This window comes from Periplaneta americana, chromosome 13 (genome assembly GCF_040183065.1).
Source record: "Periplaneta americana isolate PAMFEO1 chromosome 13, P.americana_PAMFEO1_priV1, whole genome shotgun sequence".
Classification (NCBI taxonomy): domain Eukaryota; kingdom Metazoa; phylum Arthropoda; class Insecta; order Blattodea; family Blattidae; genus Periplaneta; species Periplaneta americana.
In genome coordinates, this window is record NC_091129.1 from 129,252,575 (window position 1) to 129,270,408 (window position 17,834).

General features: G+C 37.5%; 1 protein-coding gene across 1 annotated transcript in view; it reads left to right on the forward strand.

Annotated features, from left to right (window-relative positions):
- Nucleotides 1–17,834, forward strand: part of LOC138712428 (protein VAC14 homolog) — a 42,002-nt gene that overhangs the window by 17,281 nt on the left and 6,887 nt on the right. The window contains exons 9-14 of the mRNA XM_069844234.1: nucleotides 2,542–2,698; nucleotides 8,918–9,071; nucleotides 10,879–11,053; nucleotides 12,744–12,862; nucleotides 15,994–16,073; nucleotides 16,599–16,755. Of these exons, the coding sequence (XP_069700335.1) occupies nucleotides 2,542–2,698; nucleotides 8,918–9,071; nucleotides 10,879–11,053; nucleotides 12,744–12,862; nucleotides 15,994–16,073; nucleotides 16,599–16,755 (842 nt within the window). The remainder of the gene's footprint in view (nucleotides 1–2,541; nucleotides 2,699–8,917; nucleotides 9,072–10,878; nucleotides 11,054–12,743; nucleotides 12,863–15,993; nucleotides 16,074–16,598; nucleotides 16,756–17,834) is intronic.

Here is a 17,834-nt window from a genome sequence, read left to right on the forward strand (position 1 = left end):
TCTGTACTGTGTTATATTAACAACATTCGGCACTTGGTAGCTGCTGGAAGTGTTATTCATAATTCACATCACTTCATTCACAGAACGTGTTTCATTAAATCTGTTCACCAAATTTAATATTGTTTTTCTGCATGGAACTGGATGGTCAGGAAATTTACGTCTAAAGTTTTCCCTTGTTATGCCACACGATTTTCAAAATATGTATATGTTCACATATTGAATATGTAACCATCGCAAAACATAACACAACATAATGAACTGCAGTTATTTTTAACTGACTCACTTTGTGCTTTTAATGCAGGCACCAAAGATAGACTGACGTAGTTAATTTCGGGGGACAGGGATTCACGAACTATGCAACTTTCACATGGTGATCTCTGTCTCTCTTTCCCTCCCTTGGCACGTGCACAGTAAGAGGCGATGCGTGAAGAATAACTTGAACAACTTTCAGGAGTGGTAAAAATAAACTAAACATAGGGAGATTCCCCAGCCACGCAGATAATGGCAGACAAACTCGCGAGAATAGTCGAATCGGCATCTATAGAGGATAATCATGAAACAGGGATGTCCAATTTTGAAAATTTATTATTACAACATAGTACATAATAAGTTTCTTCCAGTTAAGAGCCATGAGTTCACGGAAGCAAGCAGTGGCAATAGCAGTGGGAACCTCCCATTGGTCGGCCAACAGAAACACCGAAAACAATCGCTGGTATCACTATGTTGTTGTGACTGTAGGTAGAAATTTCTTGAGCACTTTGAAGTTGTTACCAGTATATTTAAAATACAAATATCATGGGATATTTCATGTAATAGTGGTAAAAATTTAACAATAAATAAACAGATTACTGGTGCATTAAGCAACATATAACTCACAGGTCAAGAAGGAATGTTTTCCTACATTATATAAAAAACCAAGTTTTCTGTTTACCGCAATCAGAAATTCAGCACGAGAAATCCCAATATATTGTTATTCTATTCTCCCTTAGTGTGTAAACTTTGTACTGATTAGCCCCCTTGTCTATACCCTATTCTTACCCATAACACTACTTCCTGTTTTGTCAGTTGAAAAGCGTTATACTCCTGGGTTCAAAAAGTTCCCGGAATTTTACTACCATTTTTTGCATTAATATATAACAAGGAATATTATACATTTGTTTTGTTGGTAACATTCATGATGTCATTTTCTTAAAGTTTGTTGATAATGGCGATTGTTGGTTTTGAGTTGTAGGCAATTGTTTATCATAGTGTTTTGTTTGTTCGTCGCATTTTGTAATTATGTCCACAGAGCAACGTACAAATTTCAAGTTCTGTGTTTTGTTACACAAAACTCCTGCAGAGACATTAAGATTGTTGGAAGAAGCATATGGCGAAGCAGCAATGAAAAAAACTCAAGTGTATGCCTGGCATAAACGCTTTTCTGGTGGCCGCGATAGCATCAAAGATGACGTACGCAGCAGCCGACCAACAACTGCAACAAATGAAGAAATCGCTCAGCGTGTGCGTAATGTTGTGAGGGACGACCGACGTAAAACCATAAAAGAGATGGCAGCAGAGGTCGGAATATCAGTCGGAAGTGTACACAATGTTATTCACAAGCATCTCAACATACATTACGTGTCTCAGAAGTTAGTTCCGAAAATGTTGTCGGCAGAACAGAAAGAAACAAGAATGACTCTTGCTGGGGACATGATCAGTATGGCTGATGAAGATGGTGATTTCTTAAACAAAATTATTGCTGGTGATGAAACTTGGTGCTACTTGTACGACCCAGTCCCTAAACGACAGTCATCTGAGTGGAAATCGAAAACATCTCCTCGGAAGCAAAAATTTTCTAGGGACACTTCCAAAGGCAAAGTTATGTTGGAAGTTTTCTTCGACTCTCAGGGTCTCATCCACCATGAGTTCATTCCAGAAGGTCGTACTGTAACGAAAGAATTGTACGTAGAAATCCTCCGTCGCCTCCGGGACGCAGTGAGAAGGAAACGTCCAGAAAAGTGGGTAGAAAACAACTGGTTCCTTATGCATGACAATGCACCTGCTCATCGCGCAATTATTGTAAAGAATTTTCTTGCCAGGCACAACACAACTGCTTTGGATCACCCACCATACTCTCCCGATCTCTCACCACCTGATTACTTTCTGTTTCCCTGCCTGAAAAGTCATCTGAAAGGACGGAGATTCAATGCTGAAGAGGTCATCGCAAACGCGACGAGAGCACTAAGACGGGTTTCACAAAATGGCTTCCAGGAACTCTACACGCGTTGGCAAAAGTGTGTTGTTCCGGAAGGCAACTATTTTGAAGGGAATGCTGTAGAATAGTGTTTAAGGTACGTTGTTTCTATGATACTAGCAAGTTCCGGGAACTTTTTGAACTTAGTATGTATAGTGTGTTGATATCACAAATTCTGTAAGATTTATGGGCTCACAGGTCACTATGTTTATTGTGTCGTCAGTTAATAATAACGGGATATACAAACTAAGATGAAATATAACACATTTTGAGATCAGTTTTTATTGTTAATGTGGCTTTTCTTTCAGATGTTCAGACATGTAGATGAGTTGTTCCCTGTTTTGCTTCGAACTCTGTCAGACTCCTCGGACGAAGTGGTCCAGCAAGACTTGGAAGTATTGGCAGAAATAATTTCTTCTCCTGCTGGCAAGAAATTGTCTTCCACTGGTGTGTATCCACTACATGGTAAGTTTTAGCAAAAGGCTTTGATTACAGTTTCATTTTAAATTTCTGCATGATACAGTCTGTGGAGTATTTCAATCATGGCAATTCAATGGTGAATGTTGTTTCAAAGAAACAGTACTATATTAGGAATCCTCATTCAGTTATGCCATTCATTAGTAACAGCTTGTAATTACACTGCTAGGTAATTAAGCAACCTCTCTTGCCTACAAGAAAAGCGATGTTTACAATATACTGCATAAGAAATTTCGAGAAAAATTCTTCTCATTTTGGTTAGGTAATTCTCATATTGTGCGAACATCAGAAATGTTAGAGGGCATACCACAATCCACATTGAAAATGACTGTAAGATACATTTCGTAATTAAAAGTCTTGCTATGTGTAGGCATTGTAACCAGCTAAATCGAACTCAAGTCATCTTTCTGAAGTTTGGTTACAGACTAGCTGTTCCTGCAAACGTTGGTGAATTCTCATAATCATGGTATGAGCTAGTTTGGATTGTAAATGGTATTTTGACTGATAAAATTTTACAGATTTTCTTTCATTTCCATTTTTGCTCTTCCATAATATATCAGCATTTTCTCTTAAAGTGAGTCTTTCCGTGATAACAAGAGAATAAAAAAAAAACCGAAATTGTCTCGTCATAAAAGGAGGACAGCTACATTTAAAATGAGGTGAGGCTACAGTGCACTAGTCATGAGTTCGATGCCAGATGGCTAATTTAATGTAGGTTGTAAAGAAAATTCTGTACCTATTTGCATAAACTTTATACTGTTTATAAATATTACCTTGGCAACATCGAAGCCTATATTAAAGACAAAACAATGATTTACCACCGAGCGAGTTGGCTCAGACAGTAATATTTGAGACTCGCATTTGGTAGGTCCTGGGTTCAAATTCCGTGCCCGACTAATTGGACGGGTCTAATCCCTCAGCCTCAAAGGAAAATACCAGATCGGAAATGTACATACTATGATTCATCACAGATATCATAAACATTAATCAAAATCTATAATCAGTTACATGAACACAAGCCATCTACAACACACAATAGTAAAAACAGGTTACTGGTATACCCACCCCTCAGATCCTAACATGTGATATGACCACAGATGTTAAAGCGCATATAAACAAACGTACAAAAATAAAATTAATTACCATTCATGACCCCCTTACACTAAAAACAGTGGTTAGAGAAACCATTCTGACAACACATATCACATGTTTCTGGACACAGGTTCCTCCTATATGAAACTTGTTCATAGTAATCTTCTCTATCATGTCATAGTTTGTAAGAAAGTCACAGAATCACCCAGTATAAATTCATAAACTGAAGTCTCAGATGAAGGATCATTATTTTAGGAAAAAAGAACTTACTTTATATGTCACTGTTAGTTTAATAATAATAATAATAATAATAATAATAATAATAATAATAATAATAATAATGTTTTATTTTCGCTGGCAGAGTTAAGGCCATAAGGCTTTCTCTTCCACTCAACCAGCCTTAATCAATACAATACATAAATTTAAATTACAAATATTTACACTACACTTAAAAGGTTCTCCAGCAATATTCTTCACTACACATTTATTTAAATTTAGATAAATCTATAAGGTAAAGTAGTAACTTAATTTATGAGCTAATTTAATTCAATCAATTATAATTAATTTAATATTTGAGATAGCTAATAAAATGATGAAAATTAATTTAATATAAGCTTACTAGGACTATGTTACAGGGAGAATATATATATTTCTATTTCTATAATGAGAATATTAATGTAATTGCCATTAGAGGTTTTGTAAATCTATTTAGAAAAATTAATGATAATAATAATAATAAGAATGGACAGATGTTAGTTTCATTATAAGTAACAAATATTAATCAGCAATTCATCTGTTAAGTAAGAATTTATGCAATTTTGACCTAAATGAAGCTATTGTCCAACAACCCCTTATATCACTCGGAAGCGAGTTCCAATTTCTAGCAACTGAAACTGTATAGGATGAAGAATATAAAGATGTCTTGTGGTAGGGTATAATGAGTAAATTGTTATGATGAGATCTTGTACTTAGCTGATGATATGCGGATAAATTTTGGAAACAAGAAGCCAAATAGATTGGGGTAGCGGTGCGCAGAATTTGAAATAAGAGAACAAGAGAATGCAGGGCTCGTCGATGGCTTAGCCTTAGCCAAGACAGAGTTTGGAAAGACGGGGAAACATGATCATACTTACGAATATTACAAATATAACGGACGCACGCATTATGCACACGTTGTAGCCTGTTGCTCAAATTTGCATTTAGGTTACTTAATATAATATCGCAGTAGTCAAAGTGTGGCATCACGAGCGTTTGTACAAGGATTAATTTTAATTTATCAGAAAGAAAGTGCTTCGGTTGCTTTAATGAGTGAATAATGGAAAATATTTTTTTGGAAGTGTGATTCATTTGTTCATTCCATTCCAGGTGACAATCCATATAAATACCAAGGTTCTTCACAGTCGTACTGTATGGAATAGTAGTATTATTTACAATTATCGGTGGCAAATTTTGCTTGTCACACTTCGATCTTTGATGTTCTATTAAGATTGCCTGCGATTTACTTGCATTTAAATTAAGTCCGTGCGTTTTCGACCATATGGATATAGAATTCAAGTCATCATTAACTTTAGTTATGGCGTCATTTATGTAGTTAGGTCGAGTATGCAGATAGATTTGTATGTCGTCAGCATAAATATGGTGTCGGCAGGATGTTAGATTAGAAGAAATATCATTAATATAAATAGAAAATAGTAAAGGTCCTAGGACAGAGCCTTGTGGTACGCCAGTCTTCGTGGTACGCCAAGTGGAATAACGATTATTAATAGACACGCACTGTTGGCGTTCACGAAGATAGGAGTCCATCCACGCTAACGCATTATCAGAAAAATGCAGTACTCTTAATTTTGCAATTAGTAAGTCAACGTCTACAGTGTTGAAGGCTTTGGAGTAGTCTAAAAGTGTTAGTATTGTGATCTGTCCTGTGTCTAAAGCTTCACGTATATCCTCAGTCACTTTAAGCAGTGCAGTCGATGTGCTGTGTCCCGTTCTGAAGCCTGATTGGTAAGGATCAAGAGTATTGAGGTAATCTGTCAGTTGTTTGTGCACAATTCTTTCCAAAGCTTTTGAGAGAACAGGAAGAATACTAATTGGTCTATAGTCATTAGATGTTACAGGTAACTTAATTTTAGGAAGGGGACGAACAATAGCCTTTTTCCATATGTCTGGGTAATGTGAAGTCATTATGGATGCATTGAATATATGGGTTAGTGTCGGAAGAATTATGTCCATAATTTTGTTCAGAAGTTCTATATTTATATTGTCTACTCCTTGTGATTTTGACTTGATGCGCTTTAGTGCTGATTTTACGTCAGAAGGTGTTATGTAGGAAAAGAAGAACTTGTCTCGTGCTGGGACGGGTGTAGAGATTAATTCATTAATAGTCTGTTGTTTCGTTGCGGCGTCAGGTGCGTGGGTAGTGGTGGATGTGAAGTAATTGTTTAAATCATCTAGACAAATAGTATTGTCAATTTGTGACTTAGATTGTCCCAGTCCCATTGACCTAACATTTCTCCACATATTGGATGCTCTAATATCAGGTTCAATGAGGCTGTAAGCATGTCTAAGCTTAGCATTTCTAATCGTCTGTGTGGTCATATTTCTTAGTCGCTTGTACCGCAAGAAATCTATGTCACTTTTTAGTCTCTTGAATTTCCGAAAAGCTTCGTCTCTGTCTCTCATCAATGATCGGATTTCTGTAGTCATCCAGGGAGCTGGAGGTCTCGTAATGCGTCTTGTTTTTATTGGGGCATGTTTGTCATATAATGTAATAACAAGGTTGTTAAAAGCTTGTACTTTTTCGTCTACTGTACGGAGAGTCCAAACATCACGCCATGGCAGTAATAACGCGTCAGAAATTAAAGAGCCATCGTTGATATGTCGCAGATCCCTATACTGAATGCGTTTTGGTGTTGCCTTAGGACACTGCAATGAATACTCTACAAATATAATATCATGTGCAGAAATCCCAGGCGCCCGTAGTTGTCCGTGCGTTATTATTTTGTGGGGATTTGTAGTTGCTATGATGTCTAGTAGTGTTTCTGCAGTCTCTGTGTGATGAGTGGCTTGGAGCGGTAGAATTGTCATATTGCAGGCCGCAAACATGTTTGAGAGCCATACACTGGAAGGGGACGTTACTAGAAGATTGTTGTTACAGTCACCCATTACTACAACGTGTTCATAAAGCGGCAAAATGTCTAAAAGTGAATTTTCTACGTCAGTTAAATGATTTATCTTCGGTGGTATATAGACAATGCACAGAAGACACTTTTGTAGACTTGCATAAATTTCAATAAATAAATATTCAGGCCGTGCACTGTACTCTGAGGGAGAATGAAGAATAACTTTAGGTCGAAGATCAGATCTAATGTAAGCTGCTACACCGCCGCCCCCTTTGCCTGTTCTGTCATTTCGACACAGTACATAACCATTAATATCTACAAGAGAATAGGACAGTGTAGGTTTCAACCAGCTTTCGGAAATTAGAATTGCATGCATATCATTTGGAGCAAATAAGGAATAGAATTCATTGAAATGACAAATAACGCTTTGAGTGTTGACGTGTGCTACCTTAAGGTTAGTGGGGTGGGAAGTGAAAGATTGTTTAAGGAGGTCAGCTGTAGTCGGTGTAGAAAGAGAAAGTGGAGGGTCGGTGACATTCCTAGACAGGCTTGGCTCTATTGTTAAAAGAGGGTGAGTTACAGCCAGAGGTGACTCGCTAGGGGTTGTTGGTAGGTTTACACTTGTCGGAGTTTCAATGGTGCCAACTTACGAACTATTGAAACTAACAACAGTACTTACCACTTAGCGCAGCTATTCTATAGGTTAATTGGTTAGCTTACTTAAAACTAGCACAAGAGAAAAAACACTCAACACTCAATGTCTGCTGCGGATGTAATACGTCTCTTTCCATTTTCGGTGCTCACCATAATTGCGCCATCAACAGTCCATACATTGCGCAATCCGAAACGTGTGATGCAGTCCTGTAAAAGTTTGTACCGTAACTGGGTTAGATCCTCTCTAAGCACAATACAGCTATTTTTAAGCTTCTTTTTATTCCGATACATTTCACTGCGTTTTCGATAACTAACAAACTTAACTATTATTGGCCTATGCTTGTTTTCACTTTTACGTCCAACACGATGACTGCGATCGATGTCAGTGTCACTAAGTTCCACACCAATCTTTACGGCAATGTCTCTGGCGATGCTGTCCGTGTTTTCGCCTTCAGTTTCTTCCACTCCAAAGATGCGAAGACTCTGCCTTCTCTGGTATTGCTCCAGATCGTCCGTCTTCCTCACTAGCTTCTCCTCCAGTGTTTTTATTTTGATATCACGTTCTGCTAGTGCGTTCTTCAGGTCCTGAATTACAGAAGTGTTCATTTCGATTGTTTTTTTTAGTTTTTCGCAAATCGACTCACGTATAAGGTTGGCAATACCTTGCGCCATGGCTTCCTCTGCCCACGTTGCCTTCACAACACGCTTCACCACATCCTCAACTGATTCTGATTCCTCGCTTTTCTTTCCGTGGGTCATGATGATAATACAGAACTTAATTAGTGTACCGAACAATCGACTATAAATAAACTTATTACGACTATTTCTATTACTCTTAAACTTATATACACCTTCAAAAAACACACTTGAGTGAGGAGCGTTTTCTTAGTTGCTAGCTGCTTTCCGCCATGACACTCAACCGTCAACTCCTGTTCACCATTCCGTCCAATGCATCCTTCAGTGGACAGTTTCTTCTCAGCCAGTACCCAATCATACGTATTGTTTGACATTTAATTATTATCTGCAGTGAACTAAATATATATATATATATATATATATATATATATTTTTTTGGTATTCGTGATTTTGGCGCCTTCTTATTTACTTTCAGAATCAGTACATTTAGATATTCAACTTACACTGAATTTACATTGTTTTATTTTTCTAAAAATGAATTCGACAAGTGTCAATATCTGGAACATAATCTATGTGCTGAGAGGAGACTTGATTATTATTATATAAATACAGTATATAATGAGAAAGACATGCTGTTTCAAATGTTTATTTTGAAATTTGTCTGTAACTTCCTAGACTAGTTTCAAATTTTTTTCTGATTTTCCAGTGCCTGTTCCTGTAAAGCAACTTCTTGAGGGAAATGGATCTGGAAATAGCCAGTCCATGAATCCATATTTCTCCAAGTTCATTGTGAGTTTGCTTCGGTCGTTCAGCACTGACAGACATCACCTTCTGGAGGATCGTGGAGCCTTCATCATTAGGTCAGACTTTTTCAGCAATTGGAAATGTGAGAGAACTGATTAAATAGTTCTCTAGTTGTAGTAACTGAGTAAATAAATACATCTTACCATTTTACAATAAGTATATTATGCTCTTGGTACATTGAATAAAGGATGGATTTCAGGTTCTAAATTCCACATCGGTAACCACCAACTGTTTACTTGAGAGGTAGGGTCACATGTCTTCAATACTTGAAGCAATTTGAACAACGAACTTTTTCCAAGATTTACACAAAATATGATGCACATTCACAGTTCCTTTCTCAGATACATCGCAAAATAGTCTCACGTCAAACACATGACTCCAACAATTCATTCATAGTTTTCTGCCTAAGGGCAGTTCTTTCACTGCAAACCCAGCATTCTCCATTCTCCTGTTCACCATTCCGTCCAATGCATCCTTCAGTGGACAGTTTCTTCTCAGCCAGTACCCAATCATTTCCTTTTTCTCTTCCTGATCAGCTTCATCATTATTCTTTCTTCACCTACTTTTTCCAGCATAACTTCATTTCTTATTTTGTCTGTCCACTTCACATGCTCCATTCTTCTCCAGATCCACATTTCAAATGCTTCTAGTTGCTTTTCTTCACTTCAAATAATAGGACGTAAAAGTTCAGGTATGTGAAATTGCGTACATTGATTCCCAAGATATACTGATGCTAGTACTATGATCTACTGTTACATTGTGCTACTACAATTGCTGTTCAGATGACAGTACCTTACTTACAAATGGCTTTTAAGGAACCCGAAAGTTCATTGCTGCCCTCATTGGTCCCCATCCTGAGCAAGATTAATTCAGTCCCTACCATCATTTCCCACCTACCTCAAATATATTTTAATATCTTCCCATCTATGCTTTGGCCTGCCCAAAAGTCTTTTCCCCTGGTCTTTCAACTAACACTCTATATGCATTAGATGACAGTACCATTCTGGGAAATTCTGGATACCACACTGTATAGTCTTCATAACTACAAATGTCATCATTCATTTCTTTCTTGAATGTTTTTCACCAAGATTAATTTTCCTCATTTGTTGAATTTTTGTGTCTTTTGAGCCAAAAAATTCTCTCATTGCCATATATATAACACATAGTGGTGGAATATATATAATTTTGCTATGTAATTTCTGTATTATGTCCCATAGTTTGGTGGATTTGAAATATGCATTTAAAACTATTGCCTTTATAGCTGACTTCTAAAAAAGAAGTGAAATGATAGGAGAGTTGTTACAAGGCAGAATTAATGACTGTCAATTCGCCATAGGAGTAAATAGATATTATAGATGTCGAAAGAATAATAAATCAGAAGCTAATTTTTGGATATTCCATTGTGTGCTGGAACTTAACATGTCCAACATTCCGGGACTCCATACAGGTTCTATTTTCAAGCATATTAGTATGACCACAAGGACCACCTACTCTGTTGAGCCTGTTATGTCTGGCTGCTCAAAACAACTGGACATATTCGTATGAATGTTCCCAGAAAATTGAACCAATTCTCAAATGTTGGAGATGTAAAGTTTCAACACATGATAGGATAACCAAGTCCGCTTCTGAACAGAATCACCATGGAAACCTAAAATGTCTTTTATAATTTAATAAAGTGTTTAATCGAAACCATTTTTGTTGTTATATCATTTTAACCAAAATAACTGCCAAAGAAATATAATCATTTATATAATGAATATAGTGGAAATATTATGGTTATTTCATATGAGGAAGTTCTTGAATCAGTAAAAGTCATTATCTACTTACTTGCATTTAAATGTGTAACGAACTTTATGTTCACAGGCAGCTTTGTGTCTTGCTAAATTCAGAGGATATCTACAGGACACTTTCAGAAATCCTGCTGCATGAAGAAGACCTCAAGTTCGCCAGCAATATGGTAGAAACTCTCAACACAATCCTCCTCACATCCTCAGAACTGTTTGAACTAAGGACTAAACTCAAGGATTTGAATACTGAAGTAAGTTGCTCCAGTACTTAACGTGGAAATGCCATATTTGTGAAGTTGCAGGATCCACAGGTTTTCCCTAAAAATTTGTCGTCTTCTTTTTCTTTGGCTTCTTTTCATCCACTACCATTATCACATTTTCCATTTTCATCTTAAATACACCATGTTTCAAAATGAATATCGGGGTTTAAGGCTTTGTAGTATTTATTACATTTAACGTACAATTATAAATAATACATGAAATGAAAGAGCAACTCAAACAGTTTTGTATGTATGGATGCACATGCACTGTTTCCTCTGTCTGCTGTTAGAAAGCTTGTTGAACAACTGAGAGAGTCTTTCATGCGTAGCCCCAAGAAATCTGTTTGGAAGGCTAGTCGTGAATTAGCAATTCCAGCGACGTCTGTGTGGAGAATTTTAAGGAGATACTTGTAACTGCAGACTGCAGCCTATAGACTACAGTTTACGTGCCAACTTTGCAATATTGCAGCATGACGAAGATTTTCTGGATCTTGTCATCTTCAGTGATGAATCGACATTTCACCTAAATGGCTGTGTGAACACTCATAATGTTCGCATCTGGGGGTCAGCAAATCCCCACGAGATGGTACAGTTGCAACAAGACTCCCCTAAATTGAATAGTTTTTGTGCCATATCCCGGAGGAAGATTTATGGGCCTTTCTTTTTCGGTGAAGCAACTGTAACTGGTGCTTCTTATCTTGATGCGCTACAACAATGGCTCTTTCCTCAATTGGAAGAAGGTGAACCAGAGAACTTTATTTGGCAGCAAGATGACACGCTGCCTCACTGGCATATGGAAATACTCTTGGTTTCACAAGTAAAGAACCTTCGTTGGAGGGTTGGGTTCAGGAAGCCATAAATCTGACTGACATGCTTCCCCAATTAGTGAAACTGTGGACAAAGATACCGCCAGGAGGCCGCCGAGAATGCTGTGTTGTGAATTTTTCATTTTTGAAAGAATCCAACCAGTTGCAAAAGAAAATACATTTAAAGAATCAAGCCAAGCGCAAACGTGGCAACGGCTGAAAGTTTTAGCAAGTCTACTTCCCTAACTGGCCTGTCAATCACTGTCATCTGTGTAGAAGTGGAAGTGGTATGAAGCCAGGGTTCTTTACTTGTGGAGCTGAGAGTACGCTATTGGTTAAAAGACCTTGTACCCGACCGCTGGATTGGCCAAAAGGGACCAAATGACAGAGCTTGTTTCGCATGGCCTCCACGTTCACTAGATCTTACGCCATGCGATTTTTACCTTTGGGGATTCATGAAGGATCGTGTGTATCCCCTTCGCTACCAGCTGACCTACCAGACTTAAGACAGAGGATTGCAGCAGTTGTTGCAACAATTACTCCTGACACACTGATCAAGGTTTGGGAAGAACTCGCTTATCGATTCGATGTGTGCCATGTGACGAATGATGCTCACTTGTAGCAAAACTGTTGGAATTGCTCTTTCATTTGGTGTATTTATAATTGTATGTTAAATGTTATAAATACTATAAAGCCTTAAAACCCCGATATTCATTTTGAAACACCCAGTATAAATGGTTGTGATGCTATGTTACTGGGAATGGACAGATTGCAGCTTTTGAAATAGTTTTCATTAATGTGAAATTAGTATTAGTTATATTTCATGACACATGCTGCCATTCTCATAATGACGCAGTATTTTATTTTTGTTTCAGGAGAGTTGCTTGCTGTTCTGCTGCCTTTACAAATCCTGGGCACATAATCCTGTGGCAACTGTTGCTCTGTGTCTTCTGACACAGAATTATAGTCATGTCTGTGATCTGATTCGCATTTTGTATCCTTACTAAACAAATTGACAGTCATCATGATGTTATCTCTAAGTTCTGGCAAGAGTTTGATATAAAATCCATTTGAAAGTGAAACCTGATGACACTGTATATGTTCATTCATTCATAGTGTTCTGCTCAAGGGCAGGTCTTTCACTGCAAACCCAGCATTCTACAGTCTTCCCTATTTTCTGCCTTTCTCTTAGTTTCCACATATGATCCATATACATATCTTAATGTCGTCTATCATCTGATATCTTCTTCTGCCCTAAACTCTTCTCCCATTCACCATTCCTTCCAGTGCATCCTTCAGAAAGCAGTTTCTTCTCAGCCAGTGACCTAGCCAATTCCTTTTCCTCTTCTTGAGCAGTTTCAGCATCATGTATATGTTGTTTTGTTTTAAAAGAAATAGAATCAAGTATGTTTGATTATTTTGAAGCAAGTTTGTTGTTTATATTTTGAGGCCTTTCAGTTATAAAATGACACGAAAGTTCTGCTTTTGTGATGAAATCAGCTTTTTCTTTTCCTGCTAAACTGGAGGATTTGTTACGGTAGCTTTGAACCATGCCGTTATGGTTACGATCAAATTGAACAAATACACAATGTCGCCAACATAAGGACATGACATTGGTCGATGGCGTCGTTAGGAGGAGAAATTTGTTTTTTTTCTCTCTACGTCCTTCGTTCTGAACATTACTGAGAGATAACACCACTGCTAGCAACAAGATGTATTTGCGTAAATATTGAAAGTAGATTACGTATCTTAGATGAGGGGCTTGCGGCAGGAGCAGTTTTGCTGTGGCGCATGAGTGGACCTCTCATGTAGTGGCAGCATGATCCTTACTTGAATTTATTTTCGTATGTACAGTATATTCCAGATAAAATCAAAAAGAGTCCTTCTTGCTCCGGTTACACATCTTGCATATACGAAGGTTAGGTTTGATTAGTTTCGGTTTCTATTAACCAAATCAGCGCATGCACAGACAGCCAAGATGATCCTGTCGGTCATGGCTCTCATCATAGTTTTTGTTTCGTAATGCTGATAAACAATAATATGATGAAAGCGGTGAATAATTTCATGGCTGGTAAAAGTTTTTTTCTTAAAAGAGATATTTTCTCTAGACCACAAATAAAACAACAACGCGGTCATAATTACGTACTTAACGCTTTGGCGAACATTAACTCGAAATTTACTTTCCTTCATTTGAATGATATTCCCTGAAATACACCTTTTTCCCCATTTATTTCGTTGTGATAACCTACTTTAAGATCTTACTATATCTGCATTTCATTTTATTGCAATCATAACACCGCAATTGCACTGCATTTCGATTGCCTTTTGTTTGACACAGCTCAGTATGGCCCGGTGACTAGTGGCCAGTAAGCAACGTCGACTACCAATGTTGGTCTACCATGCATATTATCCAGTTGTTCCTTTTTTCCATTTAATCTATTGTATTCCATACATCTTACATTGGCATTGAAGCTTTAAGATGTGAAACAAGTAAGAGTTACTTTTTTTGGCGACTCTTGACTTGTTCCACATCTTAAAGCTTACTTTTTTTACTTTAAAAGTAAAGATTTTTTAAAAGAGTTACTTTTTTTGGCGAGGCTGCAAAAGGGTATCTGTCGGATACAAGGGGGGAGAGCCATTAATCCTTCCCATTGAAGGCCTTAAGGAACCAACCTGGACAAATGCCCAATGTCCCATCCCTACCTTCCCGTGGTGCAGCTGTTAGTAAGCATAATTTTACAAGCTGAACTAAAGGGAGGGGCTACTCATCAATTGACACTGGTCAGCTTGATGAGTTAATGACTGAATTTGGTATAATTTTCCTCTATTCAATACCTAATTCCCTCTTTATCCTTTCCTATCCAGTCCTCTGACTGAACTCTTACTTTCTTCAACCCTGACGGCATTAGACCATTCTATGCAACCTGTGCGATGCAAGACAGAAGCTGGACTCAGACGAACTACGAAATACGACATGTGACTACAATACTGGTAGTCCATGGCTTCCACCACAAGCTGTGCTCCAATAAGACATTCCACGATCCAGACAATACGTGCATATGTGTTTTGTGCTCAGAAAAATGTGAAAAGTACCATATATTAAAGTGCAAGAAACGCTGCAGATCTATCGCTGCTTATAGAAAGGACAACTAAGATTATATTTACATCTACTCTTTGCACAGTTCGTGTGCACTTCTCGTTTATTAGAGCATTCGAGGCCTAGGGGTTCATTTCCCTTTCCTTCCTCCTCTTTCCACTTTTCTGTTCCTAGTGCTGACCTGCTGTGGCACTAAAATCGTCCTCCAGTGGCTTAAGGAGGGAAAGCTGGTGATCAACAAGATCTCCCAGCTAGGTCCAATGGACCCGTCAACCAACAGCAGGTGTGGTCCTCCAGACATTCTGGGGGTTGTGTGTGAATGAAGTAGCCACCAAAACGTTAAAATATGGTGTTCACTTAAATCGGTTACAACTTGCCATTTTCGGTAGACCATGATTGTTTGGCCAAATACCTGCATAGAATTGGATTATATCAGTCCCCTAACTGCCCATTGTGCAACTCAAACCAAGAAATGGATTCGGAACACCTCAAAATCTGTGCTTCAGTGGCTGACCATGATAATATCTTTGAAAAATATTGGAGTGCAAGAGGTCAAATGACTTTATTGTCAAACGCCTGGCATTAGAAAACAACAACAACAACAACTTTTTTTGGCGAGATGAATGGCCACATTTATAGTTGTACATAGCCAGAGTGTCAGTATTGTTGTGTTCAGCTACATTAATAGTAATACACACAGAGAGGCCAATATCTGTCTGTTGAGCCACATTAATAGTAGTATGTATTAATAGTGGTACTATTCATAGACAGAGGTTCAATATCAGTCTGTTGAATCATAAAGACTTTATCAGTCTATAAAGTAATATTACATAGGCATGAACTGAATGCCGATCTGTTGTTCTGTAGTAGTAGTTATGGCATTGGTGGTACGGGAAGAGCTTGGTAGTGATGTTGAGCCATGGCAATAGTAAATCTTGCAAAATACAGGATGGATTATAACTGCTGATATTAAATATTGTGATTGTGCATTCAGAACTCCCACATTTTCGACCTTAACTTGTTCTCAGCGCAAATCTGGAAGTGACTGTCGACTTCTTGACTGAGATAGACAAGCTTGTGCAGTTACTAGAATCTCCTATATTTACATGTATGTGATAATTTTTAAGTGCAACTAATTAATTTCTTTATGAATATTTTTTAGTGCCACTGCTAGTGTGGTAGAATGTAATATTTTATATGACGATAAAACCAAAGTCTTCAATCAGTTATAGCCTATTTCAAGCTTTTTTTTTAGTTAGGAAAAGTAAATTTCTTTAAATTGTTACTCCATTTGTATAGTCAGAAAATGACATCAGAGTTCTTGTATGGTGAAGTGCGCCTAGTGTTCTGTCTAGCCTGCTAAACATTAGGCACAACTACTTGAAAATAAGATATTCAGTCAGATGTTCAACCTTGCCAGTGACTGGTTGAATATAAACCGGTTCTAAGTGTTGTTCTTCAGCTTTCTATTTACCATTAATCCACAGCAGTAATATGATTATGTTAATTGTAATTGCATATTTATAATGTTTATTTTAGTAGGATATATAAAATTCACAGTAAATATACAGTATGAAAGAAACACTATTTAAGAACAAACTTGTACAACTTAATTTATTGTTGCATATTTCAGATCTGCGTTTGGAATTACTCGAAGTTCCTCATAATCAACACCTCGTACAAGCATTGTATGGATTGCTGATGCTTCTGCCTCAGACAGAAGCATTTAACACATTGCGGCAGCGTCTTGATTGCATTCCAAGTCTCCATTTGCACTGCTGTAGTGACAGGTACTATTTTTTTTGTTTACTCACTGTTATTTATACTTGCTTTAACATCTTTGGTCATATCGTGAGTTAATGTTTTGGTTGAAATCCGGAGGCCTGTGTACTATTGTTGAGACTGGTTCTGTTGTTGCGAACTAGATGGCGACTGTATTTGTATGACTTATTTGTTATGAATATGATTTCGGTGATGAATGAGGCCGGTGATATTCAGGGATGTTGTGGCCCGAATTTCCTGGCATTTGTCTTACTGATGAGGAAAAAAACCTCAACCAGGAAATTCAATCCTACTGGGAATCGAACCCGGGCCCTCTGCATAAGAGGCTAGTATGCTGACCCCTACACTACAGAGGTGGTCTAGTACTATTACGCATTGTAAAATATGTGAATATTCAGACACCATTGCAGTCAGCCTCATTTCCTGGGGAAGATAGTGTTAAATTGTTTTAGCCCATACTTGGGCATCGTGCCTCACTTGAGAATTTGTGCCTCACTGACCTTCACAGAGCTTATCGCTCTGAGTGACATCATCTTCACAGTCCTTGTTCCTCCCTCACGTAGCTCCTAGGTGTGGGCAGGTTCTATATCAGTTTCATAAGCAATATCAGTGGTGGCATAATGGCATTATCAAAGCAGTGTGTATGCGTTAGAAAACGATTATTTCATGAGAAATGGGAGGAAGAGTTTTTTTGCTGTTTAGAAGGGGAGAACATACGATGTATGTTATGCTCGAAAATCCTATTAGGCATTAATACATTTAATATACAACGACATTACTCCTTATGCCATAAAGAACATGCTGAGTTAGAAGGGAAGACAAATTAAATGTTATTTTTTCGTACTATTCCGAAGAAAATTTACGATCTTAACATTTGCATAGTATACTAAATACGACATTATACCTTAAACACGCTCCATTAAAAGGTACGAGGAATTAAATGTTGTTTGTAAGTATTATTTCCAAAAGAAATTTATAAAAAAAAAAAATATGAAATGTGCGTAGAAAACGAAATATGATTTTCTGAAATTATTTTAGGTCGAGAACGTGCAAATCTATTAAGTAATCTTGATAAATGCCAGAATAT